General features: G+C 39.3%; 1 protein-coding gene across 1 annotated transcript; it reads left to right on the top strand.

Annotated features, from left to right (window-relative positions):
* Positions 1–301: 301 nt before the first annotated feature.
* LOC308236660 (short-chain dehydrogenase/reductase family 16C member 6-like) lies at positions 302–18,057 on the top strand (the record flags this gene model as incomplete). The annotated part of the gene is made up of 6 exons (XM_080646544.1): positions 302–622; positions 3,160–3,291; positions 8,348–8,447; positions 8,911–9,055; positions 15,515–15,640; positions 17,928–18,057. The coding sequence occupies 6 exons, from the start codon at positions 302–304 to the stop codon at positions 18,055–18,057; spliced, it is 954 nt and encodes a 317-aa protein (XP_080502670.1).
* Positions 18,058–18,377: the final 320 nt, after the last annotated feature.

The following is an 18,377-nucleotide window of genomic DNA, read 5'->3' as shown; positions in this document are numbered from 1 at the left end:
CTCTCTCCCTCTCCCTTCCTCTCTGAAATCAATAAAAATAAATTTAAAAAAAAGAAGGTGCCCTTTAAATTGAAAAGATTCTTGTAAACATAAAGTATTTTATACTCATTATTTATATATTTTAAAAATTCAATGATTTTAGCCATTGTTGCTATAATACATATTTTGGATAATTAATGTCTTAAGGGCAAATCCCCTTGTACTAAATACTTCATGTATATCACAATTGTTATGATAATGTGACAAATTGATCAGTTACCTTTTTTTCTTATTAGGACATTGCTTTCTTCAGTGAATCGACATGGATGTAATTTTGGACACCTTCATAGTTTTAGGAAAATGTTTATATTATTTTCTAGAATCTTTAGTTTACAAGATAATTCCCAAGTGGAAAAAGGATGTTGCTGGAGAGATTGTACTTATAACAGGAGCTGGAAGTGGAATTGGGAGGCTAATGGCCATAAAATTTGCCAGCCTTGGAGCCATTTTAGTTCTATGGGACATAAATGAAGAAGGCAACATGGAAACATGTAGACTGGCCAAAAAAAAGGGTAGCGAGAAAGTATTTGCCTATAAGTGTGACTGTAGCAACAGGCAAGAGGTCTACAGAGTTGCTGATCAGGTAAGATAATTGGTGTCCTTCTTACCTTCTATGACCTAGAAAAATGTTGCTTCTAACATGTGCTTTTACAAAGAGAGAAAGAGAAAAAGTTGTCATGGACTTCCCCCAACATCTCTACATGCCTCCTGCATTTCAGGAGTCTGACTTTGTAGCCTCCACAAAGGAACATAGAATAAATCCATGCAAGTGGGAATTTGATGAGTCTTCTGAGTTGTTGGCCAACTGCTTTTCAGCAGAAACTACGACTAGTCCTGGTTCTGCTACTCATTGGTTATGCAATTTTTACCAAGTTACCTGCCCTCTCTTGGTCTTGAACAGGATGACAGTAACCATAGGTTTTTCTTAAATATCCAAGAATATCTTAAATCAAAGATTCCATCTTCTCAGGCCCATGTTCCTCCCCCATAATTGGTCTAAAACAGAGCACTTGCTCACATTGATCCTCTCATCAAGTCAATGGAATGTTCTTCTCTAAAAGTTAGGCTCTCCTGCATGTCTTCCTCCATCTTGCTACTTCTTCCCAACGTACAGAAGTCTAACCCCTCAGGCCAATATCAGCTAGGCAATATTAACTAAAATATTAAGTAAAAGAAGCAATATTTTGAAGTCTTTCAAAACTTGTTTGACTTAACTACATCCAGGGCAACATTTACCTACTATCTCCTGTTAACATAAGAAAACATTCAAACCTGTAAAGAATTTTTATGAGTTTATTTGAGTCAAACTGTGGACGATTGCCAGGAAGCAGAATCTCAACATATTGGGATAAAGCTCTGGAGAATGGCAGCTTTTTGTGTGTGTTTTTTTACCTTGTTTTATACATTGCAATCAAAAGAGGAAACATAAGTGGGTTACACAAAATCCACTGGTGATGGATTAGGGAGGTGGGAGAAAGCAAAGCAGGGAAACCTCTGGGATTGGATAAAAAGTAAAATGAGCCCTAGGTGGTTTGGCTCTGTGGATAGAGATTCAGCCTGCGGACTGAAGGGTCCCGGGTTTGATTCCAGTCAAGGGCACGTGCCTGGGTTGCGCTAGATTCCCAGCACCCAGTAGGGGGCATGCAGGAAGTAGCCGATCAATGGTTCTTTCTCATCATTGATGTTTCTATCTCTCTTTCCCTCTCCCTTCCTCTCTGAAATCAATAAAAACATATTTTTTTAAAAATGTAAAATGATAGACACATGCTTCTTTTACACAGGTGGGTACAGGGTAGTTAACAGACAACAATTAACAAGATAACAATAACAATGAGGGAATTGGGGGTCTTCTCCCTGGTGCACTGGTTGTGCGTTGAGAGGTCTGGAGAAAGGGAAGTTACAAGTTACCCTGACCTTCCACAGGTATGTTATCTTAGATGCAAAAAGACAATAGGCTCAGTAAAGATCAAAGTTCATCTGTGTCAGGGAAGATACATGACTACCCACTATAAACTGCTTTTAGTTAAAAAGTTTTCATTTCAGACCATCCATTGTGGTTACTTTAGGTCTCTAAAGTTTGCAAGGCCACCATGCAGACCTTCCCTGAACTAGTCAGGTTAGCATGTGGCCCCTTTTCTTCCCCACTCCCAATTATATTATCTGGAAGGCTCAACACGAAGCAGTGCATGGACCAGAAATTAGAAAATCAAGCCAAGGCAGGCAGTGCTTCTTGTTCAAAAACAAAGAAACAAATAGCTGTGTCGGCACAAAAGATCCAGTTAGGGGCAAAAAGAGAGTCTTCAAATGGTTCTTTAAACATGCATCATGCTTTGCCCCTCGGCCAGCTTTATCGATGCCACCGACAAAGACATAATTTGAGACAAAACTGTGAAAGAGAGAAAAACAGTCCCTGCTGTATTTCTGGAGCACGCTGGCTTCTGAGTAGGAAGGGTGGTAAAGTGTGGATTATGCAAGCAGGCGAGGTGAGCAACGCAGAAGGGGAGGGTGAAGGAAAATGTAGAGCACAGCTGTGGGCCTCAGGGAAACATCAGCCACAGACAGCAGTTAGATCTGGGGTGGCCTCTTAGATGGAAGTGCACAGCTCACAGAGGTCTCTGGGCAGCGGGCCAAACACTGGCCAGACTCTAGGGGGATGGGTTATGTGCCTGCCACCTGCCTCCCAGAAGAGTGAGGAAGAAGACACGTACAGCAGTAACTATCAGACATACCATGCTGAGGGGAAACCTACCTGCCACCCGAAGGAAGACATTTGGAAGCGTGCAGGAAGACAGAATCAGACACCACTCATACAATACTCAGCATTAGCAGCCGGGAGGGAAGAGTTAGTAGCATAACAGAAATAGGAGGTAGAGAAAAGGTGAGGTAAGGTCATCTCTCACAAAAATATCAAGATTCTTTAAGCAAAATTGATAAATCACAGTGGTTTTGTTAATATAGCTGATCATAAAGTTACTTTAAAATTGTTAATGTTCCATGTGCAAGATCAAATACTTGGTTTTAAAGAAATTATCTGAATAAAATGAGAAAAAAATTACCTGGAGAAATAAATATGAGAATGTAATGCCCTAAATGAATGAAGTTTGCCTCACTTCCATCCAGGTTAAAGAAGAAGTCGGTGATGTGACCATCCTCATTAACAATGCTGGGGTTGTGACGGGGAAACCATTTCTCAACACTCCGGATCACATGGTGGAAAGATCATTTCTTGTAAATGCCTTATCGCATTTCTGGGTAAGTCTTCATTCTTTTTCACTTTATTTTGTTGATAAGTATGAAAATGCCATGTGTTTCTGTAAACAACTGTTCAGCCATTTATCGGTAAATGTATCATTTGTAAATTTCCCATTCATAGACTACGGCCCTCCCATCCAGGTTTCACCTTGCCACACACTCAGCTTAGCTTTTCCTGTCCTTGCCCTTTTCCAAACTCTCAGGCTAGGGCTCTTCCCTCTGTCCTCTCTAGTTTGGTCCCAAGATTTATTAGGCTGTTCCGAAATCTTCCCACCAAAATACACACAGAATGTGAAAGCCATTATATGAAAAAGATTTAATTTGGGCATGAGTAAAAGAGGAGCTTTGTGCAGAAAGAAGGGGGCTCTTTTTAGAGTGGTTTGTGTGTGTGTATGACTGGGTGTCAGAACAAAGGAAATGAGTTCTTACTGTATCCCCGGCGCTGCTCTAAGTTCTTTTGCTGCACATGGTAGCCATGACTCCGTTTTCATTCTCATTTTACAAATAGGAAAACTGAGGCACAAAGGGTTTAAATGACTTACCCAAAGTCCTGCAACTGCTAAGTGATGGCCCAAACTTACAGAAGGAAGAAGCAAGAGAGATGGGAAAGAGTCTTTACAGAAGGATAATTAGTAAATTAATAACTCAGCGGTGTCTTTCTTAAAACCTAGATTGTCTAGACCAGCACTGTCCAGTAGAACTATCAGAGATAATGGAAAAGTCTTTTTACTGCGCTCCCCAAAATGGTAGCCACCAGTCACCCACAGCTATTGAGCCCTCGAAATATGCTTGGGTGGGACTGAGGAACTAAACTCTTAATTTTATGTCACTTAATTTATTTAATTGCATATTTAAATAGCCACATATGCCTAGACTCTAGGCCCTAGAGCAGTGGTTCTCAACCTTCCTAATGCCGCGACCCTTTAATACAGTTCCTCATGTTGTGGTGACCCCCAACCATAAAATTATTTTCGTTGCTACTTCATAACTGTAATTTTGCTACTGTTATGAATCGTAATGTAAATATCTGTGTTTTCCGATGGTCTTAGGTGACCCTGCTAGTGGTTCTCAACCTGTGGGTCACAACCCACAGGTTGAGAACCGCTGCTGTAGAGCCTAAGACCTAGAGGCTACCATCTTGGACAATGCAACTATAGAAAATGAATAGGGGACTGAAGGAGACTTGCGTTACCAAGGGAGTTTCCACCGAGAGGGCTTATACTTGAAGCTGTGATGACATGAACAGATACCAGCTGGGGAGGAGGATGTAGGAAGCACAGGTGGCCAGCACTGGGCCTGAGAAGTCCTGGGGAAGGGAGGGAGAGCAGGGCCTCAGTCCTCTGTGGCTCTGAGGATAGGGCTTTGGAATGGGTTTGTTTTGGGTGTCCCAGGCTACCCTTTCTTTCCACTCAATGCTTCTATACTCACTATCTAAGGTCCTAAAAACTATTCCCTTCATCTTCTTTCTTGGTCATGGAAAGCCTCAATGGAGCCCAACAAACCTTTTTCAACCAATATTTAGTGAGTACGTAGCACAGTGCTTAACTTAGGTATCGCAGAAATATTTGTGAAATCACTGATCTCTTTCCCTCTCCCACACCACCTGAAGTTTCTTTGGGAATAGGAAATACCATCTTGGCAAATGGAGCTAGGGGGCACCGATATCTAATATAGAAGCCACCCTTGATTCCTCCGCTGCCTTAACACCAACATTCTTGGTTCTCCCTTCAAAACATGATCAAGTGCACTCATTTCTCTTCTTCTCTGCTGCTAGTCCTGGTCTGAGACTTTATTATCTCTAGCCAGCAGCTCAGCATGGCCTCCATCCTCATTACTGGTGCTTTCTAACCTGTCTTCAGACAGGAACAAAGAGATCTTTAACCAAATCATCTCATTCTGCTGCTCAAAAATGTTCAGAGCATTCCAAATACACTTGGAATAACTTACAGTTACCTATCATGGCCTGAAGGCCCCTACATGATGTGGCAATATCCTCCCACATCTATCGCCCACCTCTCATTTTCTTTACTTTCTGCTTACTTTCTACACTCCAAGGATTCTGAAAAGACCCCAAGCACATCAAGCTCTTACATATCTGAGGGTTGTTGTCAAGCTGTTCTCTCTTAGAGAAGCCAATTCTTACATCAAATGCAATAAAATAAAGTGCCTTGGCCAATGTTGCTCAGTGGTTAGAATGTCAGCCTGTCCACCAGAGGGTCTCAGGTTTAATTCTCAGTCAAGAGCACATACTTGAGTTGCAGGTTCAATCCCTGGCCTGGTTGGGGTGCATGCAGAAGGCAACCAATCGATGAGTCTCTCTCACATCTATGTTTCTTTCTTTCTCTCTCTCTCTCTCTCTCTCTCTCTCTCTCTCTCTCTCTCTCCCCCCCCCCCCCTTATTTCCACCCTCTCTAAAATCAAACAAAAAACACACACAATGGAAAAATATTCTCAGGTGATGGTTAACAAAAATAAAGCAAATCTGATGCTTTTTTGCATTACATTCCACATGTGATAAAATCAAGGAAAATAGATACAGTTATTTATCTAACAAGTCTCGTCAGTTCACACATTTACCTTGATTATGAATAATGTGTGAACCTGGATTGATATATAATTCTCTATTAAGTTCCCTGGTTAAAAATGCATTTTACAAGTTTCATTAAATGCTCACTAAACACGTATGCATTCCTTTTGCTTCCTTTTAATGGTAGATATCTATATAGTGAGAACAAATAAAGGGTTTCTATGATAAATTTGTCTTCTAGAATGTCCTAAATTGTCCTCACTGATACACAGGACAACAAACACAAACAGACCCTTGAAATACCTGGTCACTTTTTCTCTGTGAAGGAAAACTTTTCTCAATTAGACCGAGAAACCTGGTACCAGCCTTAGCTCAAAAGCAAATAAACATACAGATACACGGGGGTGGGGAGGACACCTTGTGGAGAAAAACAAACAAAGCCAAAGCCTTGCAAGTGATTAGGTCCCTGTAAGTGGATAACTGTTTACCCTGATCCTTCTAAATTTCACCTGTGTTCAGCCATATGACAGGCTGCTACAGGCCACTGCTTTCTCTCCAGGGAGTTTCGTTGCCTCAACCCATGAAATTCCTTATTAAAAGTAACACTGACACACACTTTCAACTCTATTGTTCAGCTTCACCTTAGTGCAAGTTCACAAACTTTCAGACACTCATAATGATGCTGCAGCTGGACCTCCAGTTCCTAAGTCCCAGATAATCACTCTTGTTTACAATAAACAAGATTCCTCCTCACCAGTGAATTGACAGCATGGGAAAAACTGCTCAAAGAAAGGTGAATTTCAATGCAAGGAAAACAACACTTGTGCTGAAAGACAAGAACCAGCTTTTGCCATTTCTAGCTACCCTGCTGTAATGACTGATGCAACAATATTTTTAATTTTTAATTTTTGAAAAACAAAGAGGTTGTCACCACAAGAGACAGATATTTAAAATGCTATGACACTTGAACATGAAATGTCAAAAAAAAAACAAAAAATGGCCAATTGTTGGTAGCCAAGCTGACACCCATCAATTTAATAATTCTGGAACAAGTTTAGTCAGACCTAAAGACCTTGAAAGCAAAGATGACATTCTTTGAACCAGTAACTGCTACCCACTCTACCGGGTCCTTGTACATCTCAGAAGACTGCAAAACTCTTAATGCCAAATTCTGACATCATTAAAATTATAAATATCATAGATATAGATGGTGAGCATTGTCAAGGTTTTACTTAATTCAGTTATGGGAGAATCAGCAGAATAACACTGCTGATAAATTGATGATATGAGGAACTTGGATTTGTATAGTCAATGAAAAAGAATGCTGAAATGAGATCCCTAAACTCTTACCTCTGGGATTATCTTTTGTATTAGACCAAAAAAAAAAATTACACCTATTAGGTTTCTACATGTTATCCTCTGATTTTACAGGATTTAGAAACATCTAGGTCCCAATCATTAGTCCAAGTTATGTTGCCAAGGGAATTAGATAAACTTAAGGGAAGATTACTAGAAAATGTTCTGGTATGTTGAAAGTCATGCAATCAGCCATTTGCCTTATTTCCAATTTTTGGATTATTATTTCTGAACAGAGGTTTGATTAAAAAGTCCCAGTATCAGAGGAGAGGAGAATGGAGAAGTTCCTTGAGAGAACCTAAGAAGCACAGGAGTAAGAAAACTGGAACTTTTTCATGGCCTGGGATCTTAGGACACTGAATTAATATATATTTTTTAAATATATTGTTATTGATTTCAGAGAAGAAGGGGAAGGAATAGAAACATCAATGTTGAGAGAGAATCATTCATCAGCTGCCTCCTGCATGATCCACACTGGGGATCGAGCCCGAAATCCGGACATGTGCCCTTGACCAGAAATGATCCAGGGACCCTTCAGTCTGCAGGCTGACGCTCTATACACTGAGCCAAACTGGCTAGGGCCTGAATTAATATCTTAGCTGAGGATGACTAAGTGAATTTTACCAAAATAGCTAAAAATATATCTAAGTCATGGTAGACAATTGCAAAGCATGTTATTTACCAGACTGTTGTTTTCCTTGCATTGAAATTCACATTTCTTTGAGCAGTTTTTCCCATGCTGTCAATCCACTGGTATGAGGAGGAATCTTGTTTATCATAAAGCCAGGAAGGTAAATGTGATTAATTTTTAATTCAAATTGCTGAAAGCTACATGGAAGAGCTCAGCATATTAGAAAAGTTAGGTTTTAAGGTGTTGTTTTTTTAGCAAACTCTAAATGTAAAATGTTGATTTAATTCATTTGGTATAGTTAACTTAAAAGGAAAAACAAATCAAAGAGTATTTCTTATAGTTTAACACATAATAAATGTTAAGATCCTTAAGAACAGTGACTACATGGTACCAGGGACTATTTTGCACTGCCACGGGATTTAACACATTGTAAGTGTTAAATAAACATTTATTAAGTGAATCTGTAAATTTATCAAGTACTTATTGAGCAAATAAAGTAATAAATGAATGAAATATTGACACCGTATATTTATATCTTCCAGACTTGTAAGGCCTTCCTTCCTGCCATGATTAAAGCTAACCATGGTCACTTGGTCTGTATTTCAAGTGCAGCAGGAGTAATTGGTATTAATGGACTATCAGGTGAGTTACTTTACTTATTACTCAGTCCATGGCACCCATAAGTTAGGACTCTTTCAAAGTATAAAAACTCTTCCTGCACCCAGGGGAATCTCTGGTACATTTGGCTCTATTTTTAACAACAGCATTACTTTCCATTTTCCTATTTAAAATGTCAGTGGTAAGGGGAGATATTCTCTCCTTTAAAAAGAAGGAAAAGAAAAAGAAAAAAAAAAAGAGGAGAATGTGCCTCTTGGTTCATTAGTCTTCTTGGGTTAAGAAAAACTGAAATAATTTCAATCTTGTTTTGAGGTATAATAGTGTGGAGATACAGGAGTAGTCACATACAAAAACAAAACAACAACAAACAGTGATGTTTTATCCCCAAGGATAAATCATAGAAAAGATAAGAGTTTTAATTTTTAAAAATAATTATAAAAATTAACTGGGCAAATTTTATTACTAACAGCTCTTCACTTTATTTTAGATTATTGTTCAAGCAAATTTGCAGCTTTTGGCTTTGCAGAGTCTCTCTTCTTTGAATTAAAACTAATAAAGGGAAGTAAACTTAAAACCACCATTGTTTGCCCATATTTCATCAAAACTGGGATGTTTGATGGTGCTACATCCAAGTAAGTGGACTCTTATAGTATTCTTTGCTCTTATAATAATCTTTTAATATATGTAAATTATCTTTCCATTTTGAAGTTTTGAAGTTTGGCCAGTAAAACAAATTATTCAAGAAATAATTTGAATGCCTAATTTAGTAAAAGAAAAAAATTCATTATGTATTAAGTTAGTGAATTTATTTAATTTAAAGATAGTAATATGGTTATAAAATTTATGGCATAATGAAAATTTAAAACTAAATTGCTAATCAGAATAATATAATATAACAGTGAATATGGTAATGGAAGTTATTAAAATATTAACATTAAAGTATTGAGAAGATAAGTTCTTTTCTAACAAGTATACTGAAGTAAAAACAATCCAAAAGATAAACTATTTTGTAAGACTAATTAGTAAAGGTGGGAAAGTATTAGGGTGGGTATATTTTGATATAAAGGTTCCATTTCATAGAACAGTCCAAACAAGGATGCAATTTAAACATGAAGTCTTTTACACAAAGAAACCAATCAATAGGATATATTGAAATGTATACACATGACCAAGGGCAAGTATAGCCATTACAATTGTTAAAAAGGAGATGAACATGATCCAAATGACCTGAATCACCTATAATTGTAGGAAAGAGAAATAGCCAATAAAAAGGCTGGCTAGAAAGCAGTGAGGCTATTTAGAGTCTAGTAAAACTATGAAATTAAATAAAAGTGCCAAAACAGGTGGTGAATAGTTAACAGAATATAGACAGGGGAAAATCTTCATAAAGACATATCTATTTAGCTGGTCAAAATAAGCTAAGTCATTCAAAATCTTTGGAGATTGATCAACGGACATGCAACAAATTGAAAAGTATTTATTCAAGAAAATCTACTGGGAGGCCATTAACTTTTGGGCCAGGAACTATTCCTATCCACCCACAGCTCTGCCTTGCAGAATAATTATTTCAGTGGACTTGGCAACCAAGTTATAGCCTCCAATTCCCCCGGCTCCCTGGGGTAGAAAAGCTATTCTGGGTAATTTGGAAGCAAGTGAACATCAGAAGGTCCCATTTTCTGTAGAAGGCCTATATTGACTATATAGACTCAGCAAGACAGTATGTGTTCCTTTTGCCTAAACTCCCGGGGACAGGCTGTTGATGAAGACAGCAGTTTCTCTTTCCAGGAGAGCTCTTTGTAGGTAGTCACACTGGTAATTTCAGCAGTCAAGTGATAAGTTCCCTCTCTCCCGTCTTCTTAAGTTAGAAGACTTATTTTGAGGTAGATTCATCAGTTAGTAAATATTGCCAGATCCCAACATCTACAGCTCTGGGTTGTGGAAGATCCATACAGGGTAATGGCAGCAGCCGGGTGGTGACACTACTTCCTGCCAACTCTGAGGTCCTACTCAATAGGGTCAATTCATGTGGGACCACCAGTGAACAGTGAGTTTCTCATCACACCCAACTCCTGCTTCATAACACAGAGGTACTGCCAGGCAAGGATCAAAATCAGCTTCAAAGACTGGGATCTCTCTGGCTCTGCCTTGGGGCCTAACTTTAAGGCTAAGACCACAGATCAGAGCATTTTTTCAGCAAATAGTGCAACCCCTAGCAAATTGTATAGGTTAAGAGCTTGATGTGATATGAATAGAGACAGACCAACTAGAATTTTAAGAAAAAGGGACAGTCAAAGACTGCCTGACAGTCAAGAAAACTGTATGCATGCCCATAATGGGATTCTCCGAGGAATGAAATCAGAAGCTACACACTGCAGAAGAAATAGACTTCATTTAACTAGTCCAGCCAAGTCACTAAATAAACAAGCAAACAATCTTAACAATAGCCCCAATGGAAGACAATTATCCAGAATTGCTACAATATATTATATAAAAATGTCTACTCTTTAAAATATTTTTTTATTATGGATTTCAGAGAGGAAGGAACAGGAGGAGAGAGATAGAAATATCAATGATGAGAATCATTGATCGGCTGCCTCCTGCATGCCTGGGATGGAGCCCGCAACCCGGACATGGGCCCTGACCTGGAATTAAAACGTGACCTCCTGGTTCATAGGTGGATGGTCAACTACTGACCGATACCAGGTGGGCAAAAATCTGAACAATTTTAATATTCTTTTTTGTTGTTGTTAATCCTCACCTTAAATCCATCCCTCTCAAAAAAGAAAAAGTATGGAGTTTTTATGTGGCTAGGGAATAAGGCAGGGGAAGCTGCAGGGATCTGAAAAATAAGTTTCTTTAGTCACAGATAACACTTTCTGCATCAGACTCCTGGTGTTGGCAGTTGTCATGGCTACCTTGAAGACATCCTTTCTATCTGCAAAACAAACTTATAAATTCTTCTGGAGACCCTAAAGTTATCCTCCTGTTTGACAAAGGGATAGCACATTAGCAACTAATGACTACATTCGTGAAAACAGAAGGAGTTTAGCTGGAAGATCTGTTAACATGCGAACAAAGGCCTAATTAAGAATTTAATTAATTAATTCTAGCTGCCAAAAATATTAGGGGCATTAAAATCACAAGGGGCTTGGCTTCCAGTGAGCAAAGTGGAGAAAAGTCAGCTGAAGTTGGACACTATATGTAGATTTTCCCAGAGGAACCACTTCACCTAAAAATAAAAGGGCCTTTGGAAGTGAGAGGCAACAAACATTCACTTGAGATCAAAGAATAGCTACTCCTTAAGAACTAATTCGGGCAGGTCAAATAGTGTTTCGATCAGGAGACAAAACAAGGGATATTTATGAGAAAAAGAAGGGGAACATTACATCAATAGAAGGAAGGCATATCTATTGGTGTAGGTAATATAACATAGTGATGTTTACTCTAAAGAATGTTTTTAATTTTCAGTATGTAGTCATAATATCTGCTTTCTTGTTGTCTTTGCAAACAGTTCCTTGGGACATAAGGTTGCTTTAGGCTTAATCCAAAGGTTATTTTGCCCTGTTTTAATATTCCAAAGGTATGAAGCATAAGACATGCAAGGCAGTTCTGTTGGGATGTCAGCTTTGGCTCCTTATTTTTTTTTTATCTTTCTTGTTGAAAGTATTACAGATGTCCCATTTTTTTCCCCATTGACCTCCTCTACTCTTTACCCACTCCACTCCCCAGGCCTTTACCACAATATTGTTTGTGTCCATGGGTTATGCATAATGAATATAAGTTCTTTGGTTAATCTCTCTCTCCTTCACCCTCACTTCCTTCTGAGGCTCTTCAGTCTGTTCCATGCTTCAGTGCTGGATTTCTTTGTTCATCAGTTTATTTTGTTCATTAGATTCCACATATGAGTGAGATTATGTGATACTTATCTTTCTCTGACTGGTTTATTTCAAAATAAAAAAGCTTCAGAGCAGCAAAGGAAAGCATCAATGAAATGAAAAGAGATCCCACTGTATGGGAGAGCATATTTGCCAATGATACATCTGATAAGGGATTAATATCCAAAATATATAAGGAATTCATACAATTAATCAAAAGGAATTCATACAATTAATCAAAAAATCCAATTTAAAATGGGCAAATGAGCTAAATAGACATTTCTGCAAAGTGAACATACAGATGGCCAATCTATACTAATAATAGAGGAATATGCAAATTGTCCAGGATGCCATTACAGTAACAAAAATGACCAAACAGCAGGCTGCGTGGAGGTGACCAGGCCAGCAGGGGGGGAGGGGGGCAGTTGGGGGTGACCAGGCCAGCAGGAGGGCAGTTGGGGGTGACCAGGCTGGCAGGGGGAGCAGTAAGGGGCAACCAGGACAGCAGAGGGGGGACAGTTAGGGGTGACCAGGCTGGCAGAGGGGGGAAGTTAGGGGCAACCAGGCTGGCAGAAGGGGTCAGTTGGAGGCAACCAGGCCAGCAGGCAGAGGCGGTTAGGGGTGATCAGGCTGTCGGGGGGGGCAGTTAGGGGTGATCAGGCAGGCAGGTGAGCAGTTAGGAGCCAGCAGTCCTAGATTGTGAGAGGGATATCTGACTGCTGGTTTAAGTCCGATCCCAGGGACATCCCCTGAGGGGTACCAGATTGGAGAGGGTGCAGGCTGGGCTGAGGGGACCCTCCCCCATGCACGAATTTTGTGCACCAGGCCTCTAGTAGACATATAAAAATAATGTTCAGTCACTAATCATCAGAAAGATGCAAATTAAAACAATAATGAGGTATCACCACACACCTGTCAGAGTGGCTACCACAAACAAATCAACAAATGACAAGTGCTCAAATGACAAGTGTTGGTGAGGATGTGGAGAAAAGGGAACCCTCGTACACTGTTGATAGGAATGAAGACTGGTGAAGCCACTATGGATAACAGTATGGTGTTTCCTCAAGAAATTAAAAATGGAACTGCCAGTAATCCCATTTCTAGGAATATATCCCCAAAAATCAGAAACACCAATCAGAAAGGATATATGCAGCACCCCTATGTTCATAGCAGCACCATTTACAATAGCTAAGATCTGGAAACAGCCCAAGTACCCATCAGTAGATGAGTGGATAAAAAAGCTGTGATACATTTACACCATGGAATACTATGCAGCTATAAAAAAAGAAGGATCTCTTACCCTTTAAGATAGCATGTGGGGAAGCAAAATGAGAACTTTGCATTTGTGTTATGGAACTAAATGGGTGAGTTCACCTGCAAGAATCAAAGCCCAAACACAAATAGAAATTTGCAACTAAGAAAGTAAAGGTTTATTTTAAGAAAATGGCACCAAATCTGGAGTCACAGGTGAGCTTATACTCAAAGACCTGGCTTCTCTGATGGCTTCTAGGGGAATGGGGTACATAGGAGAAAATCATTAGTCATGGTGGAGCTAGGGTTGTGATCTCTATTAACGGGTCGATGCTGAGGTAGGGAATAGGTGATGATTGCATCTGGTCCTGACATCAGCCATGGTGTCACTCTGCTGGCTTTGCAAGGGTGTGGTCGGTGGGGTCGTTCCACTTTTCTGGGTCTGGAGCTGCACCACAACGAAGGCCCAGGTGCTCTCTAGTTTGACTGAAACTCTGTCTCTGTAGTCAACAGACCAGAGGCTTTGTTCCTAAAATTACTTGATGCTGACCAGAACCTCATTGTCCTGAGGGTTGAATGATTAAGGGAGTGGATATGCAAGGGAGAGGGAGGAGGGTGAGTCAGGGTATTGGATGATGCCAGTTTGAATCAAAAGGATGGACAGGAGGAGAAGTCATATTGAAGAAATGAAGTTTCTGTGCAGTTACATTTGTTAAGAAACATTTTCTGATAAATTAACATCAGCCTCTCCTGAACAGTAAGGATTGTCAAGGCTACAGTATGAATGTGACCAGTCAAGAGGAGGTGGCATGGTGGCCAAGGAAGGCAGTGATATTAAAGGATGGCTTTTGTAAACTAGGAGTTTTTACGTACATAAAAGTTAAAAGCAAAACCTCAGGAAAAGAAGGCTTAGACATTCTAAAAGTTCCGGGGATCTAATGTACAGCATGGTGATTATAGCTAATAATACTCTTTTTATATACTTGAATGTTGCTAAGAGAGTAGATCTTAAATGTTCTCACCACAGAAAAGGAAATGATAGTTAAGTGTCAGAAAAAGCTATGGTGATGATCATTTTGCAATATATAAGTGCATCAAATCAACACGTTTGTAAATCTTAAATGTACAGAATGTAATATGTCAATTATATCTCAATAAAGCTGGAAGAGATGTAATATATACATCATTATTTCTTTCATCCCTATGGGGAGCAGGCCTCAGCCATCAGTCGGGCATCCCCTTAGAGCTCCCGGACTGCAAGAGGGCACAGGCCGGGCTGAGGGAACACCCCCCTCCAAGTGCACGAATTTCATACACTGGGCCTCTAGTAAAATTTAAAGACTAATCACCAACATTCAATTATGAGAAATTGATCAGATTTCAAGAATCAGCTGAGATAAACAGAATTTCTTGAGGAAGTGTGGTTCAGGTAATAGAGAAACATAATATGAAAGTGGAAATTGTCAAAGTAATGCCTTTTCAGAGCTTTATTCATATGCTCATCCCATTTCAACTCCAATTGATTCCGTCAACATCTAATTTTGCTTAATGTTATATAAATGTTCTGCCTAAAATATAGACATATTAGACATACTCAAGATATTTTTGATACAATAATATTTTCTAATTTTGCTTCTTAATAATAGACAATTACTTGATATTTGGAGTAAAGAAGAGGGAAGAAAAATACCAAAAATATAATAATCTAAAAGCAATTCCTTTTATAAATCAAGACTATCACATAGCAGAAATCAATAAAGGCAGTGATTTCATTCCAGGGAATTAAATGCATTAGTTCCCGGTATTGGTCATGAGAGAAAAGACAAGGCAGTTCCTAATATTTATATTTTGTTTGAATATTTATAGCTATTGTTCTAACTCCATATCTGAAATTTAATAATTAGTGCTCATGATTACAACAAAAAATAGCGCTTTGATTACATAACTCTTATTTTTTTATCCCAGGTGCCCATTACTGTTGCCTATACTGGAACAGGAGTATGCGGCCCAAAAAATTGTAAATGCTATTTTAGAAGAACAAGTTTACTTATTAATGCCCAAATCTGTGTATCTTGCATTGATCTTTAAACAGTAAGTTGATAATGACCTATCTATAATTTTGGTTATTTGTGAACAAATTTCTTTTGCCAGAAACCAATTTCATATTTTTTTAGTTTTTTAAATTTCTTTATTGATTAAGGTATTACATATGTGTCCTTAGCCCCTCCTTTGCCCCCCACACTCCACCCCCGCTCATGCCCTTACCCCCCTGGTGTCTGTGTCCATTGGTTATCAATTTCATATTTTTTAAATGGTAAAAGTAAGAACTTTCGTAGTGCAAGGACAATTTATTAGATTTTCACTAGCTGTGTCTTGGTTTTTCCAGACCCTGAGAAAAGTTGGCACCTATCAGGCCTCACCGAGTACAAATTATTTACTTCGAGAGAAACAAATAGCACCCAAGTTATTGTTGTTGTTATCATCATCATCATCATTGGTTAATTCTTTTGGTTCAACTAGTGTAGAATTCTATTTTCAAAACCAAGGACAAAAAAACCTGAGTGCATTGCCAGGAAAATATCAAGGATGTGTGGCAAGTTTATTCTTTCCTTTAGCGAAAGAGCAACCTGCAACTTCATGCAAGGTAATGCTGTGAGTTCCAGAGTTATTTGTGGATGAATTTGGCCCAGGTCCACTGTCTTCTCTGCAGAGAAAAGAGAATGACATCTAACATTCATCAGGTGCCCACATGTGCCAGATTGTGTGGCAGCTTGGCATGCATTTTATCACATGTAGGGAATCGGAGTCTTGAGGAGAATAAGTAGTTTGTGCAGAGGTAAGCAGCTACCTGCTGGAACAAAGTTACAAACCAAAATTTCAAATCAGTTACAGATCTTGGGCTCTGACCATCAGAATATAATCCTCCCCTGCTGCAAATTACTAACGGAGTAGAAAACATAACTAGTGATTTACTTCTATAGTTATGTTATTAATAAATCTAGCACTTTTATTACTATGTATACCTTATTCAACACAGTTTTGTGACATATTTGGTTTATTCATGCACTCACTGAACATGTATGCACACAGGAAGTTCTAATGGGGCACCTCCTATTCATCCTTCCTTAAGAGCTTCCCCCTCCTAGCAGGTTTGGCTCAGTGCATAGAACATCAGCCTGCGGATGAAAGGGTCCCGGGTTCGATTGCCATCAAGGGCACATACCTTGGTTTCAGGCTCCTCCCCGGCCTATGCAGGAGGCAACCAATTAATGTGTTTCACATAGATGTTTCACTCTGTCTTTCCCTATCTCTTCTGCTCTCCCTAAAAATCAATGGAAAAATATCCTCGGGTAAGGGGAAAAAATAAATTAATTTAAAATAAAAAAAAGAGCTGCCCCGACTAAGCAGCTGTGTCAAAGTCCCTGCTGTTCCATCCCATCATACCTGTTTCTGCCTTTTGTAGCACTCATCACACCTGTACTTGCTTATATAACATCTATCCTCCTTGCTAGATTGCATGCTCCCTGAGAACAGGACACATTTTCTGAATTGTTACCAGCTCCATGCTACGGGCTTCGTACAGTACTTAGCACAGATTATGCACATAATAAATATTTGCTAAGTTGAGGTGAGGTGAGCAGAACAGAGCTGATGTAAGCAGAACTAAGCTGAAGGTCCAGCTCTCGTATCTCCAAGGAACTAAAGCAATCCATGGTTCTCAACCACAGGCGTACATTGGAATCCCCTGGGGAACATTTAAAACTGATGCCTGCGCCCGACTGGTGTGCCTCAGTGGTTGAGCATTGACCTATGGACCAGGAGGTCATGGTTTGATTCCCGGTCAGGGCACATGCCCAGGTTACTGGCTCAGTCCCCAGTGGGGGACGTGCAGGAGGCAGCCATTCAATGATTCTCTCTCCTCATTGATGTCTCTATCTCTCCCTCCCTCACCCTTTTCTGAAATCAATAAAAAATATATTTTTAATAAATCAATCAATAAATAAAACTGATGCCTGCACCCTATCACAAGAAATTCTGCTTTAATCTGCCTGCTTTTCATTCTCATTTCTGCTACCATTTTTCAGTCTAGTAAGTAAGGATGTACATAGTCTTTCCACAAAGTCTTTCCATAGTCTTTCAAAGAGTGTAATATATGGATCAACTGTGGCCTGAGCATTGAGATTTTCCACACTCCCAGGATGTCGGATGGTGCTCAGATAGGTGACACAGCATCCTTTGTTCATCCTGTTGGTTTAGTGACACGTGCACAGCATGAATCAGGACCCCATACTTTGTGCAATTCAAAAGTAATCATTGCAAAGCAGTCTCTTTGACACCTCTAACAGGATTATGATTTTTTCCCTCTGCTTTTCCCTAGAATATTCTCTCCAAACATGCTGCTTGCCCTTGCTAAATACAGTGGTGTGGATACTTGCATGGCCAATTTCAGAGGGAGAGAGAAAGCCAATGAAGTTCAGACTGAAACAGAGAAAGATCACCAAAGCTGAAGCTTCAAATGTGGTAATAAAATAAAGTGTTATGAGGTTAGACTATCTGGAACTCCTCCTAATGCTTAAATCATTCCAGCATGCCAAGGATTACTAAGACCTTTAAAAGTGCCAACTTTATGCCCAGGATGTGGTTTACACACTGACAATTTTTCTAGTCATTCAAATTATGTATACAGTTTTTTCTATCATTTTTTAGTTTGGTAAAGAAGGACATCACAACCATCCCAATGAATTTAGTAAATATAATACTATATAATAAAAGCCTAATATGCTAAGTGTCTGGTCATCCATTCAACCAATCAAAGTGAAATATGTTA

This window comes from Plecotus auritus (assembly GCF_963455305.1).
Source record: "Plecotus auritus genome assembly, chromosome: 11".
Classification (NCBI taxonomy): domain Eukaryota; kingdom Metazoa; phylum Chordata; class Mammalia; order Chiroptera; family Vespertilionidae; genus Plecotus; species Plecotus auritus.
Note: the sequence above shows the minus strand (reverse complement) of the source record. Positions and strands in the feature narration are given on the sequence as shown.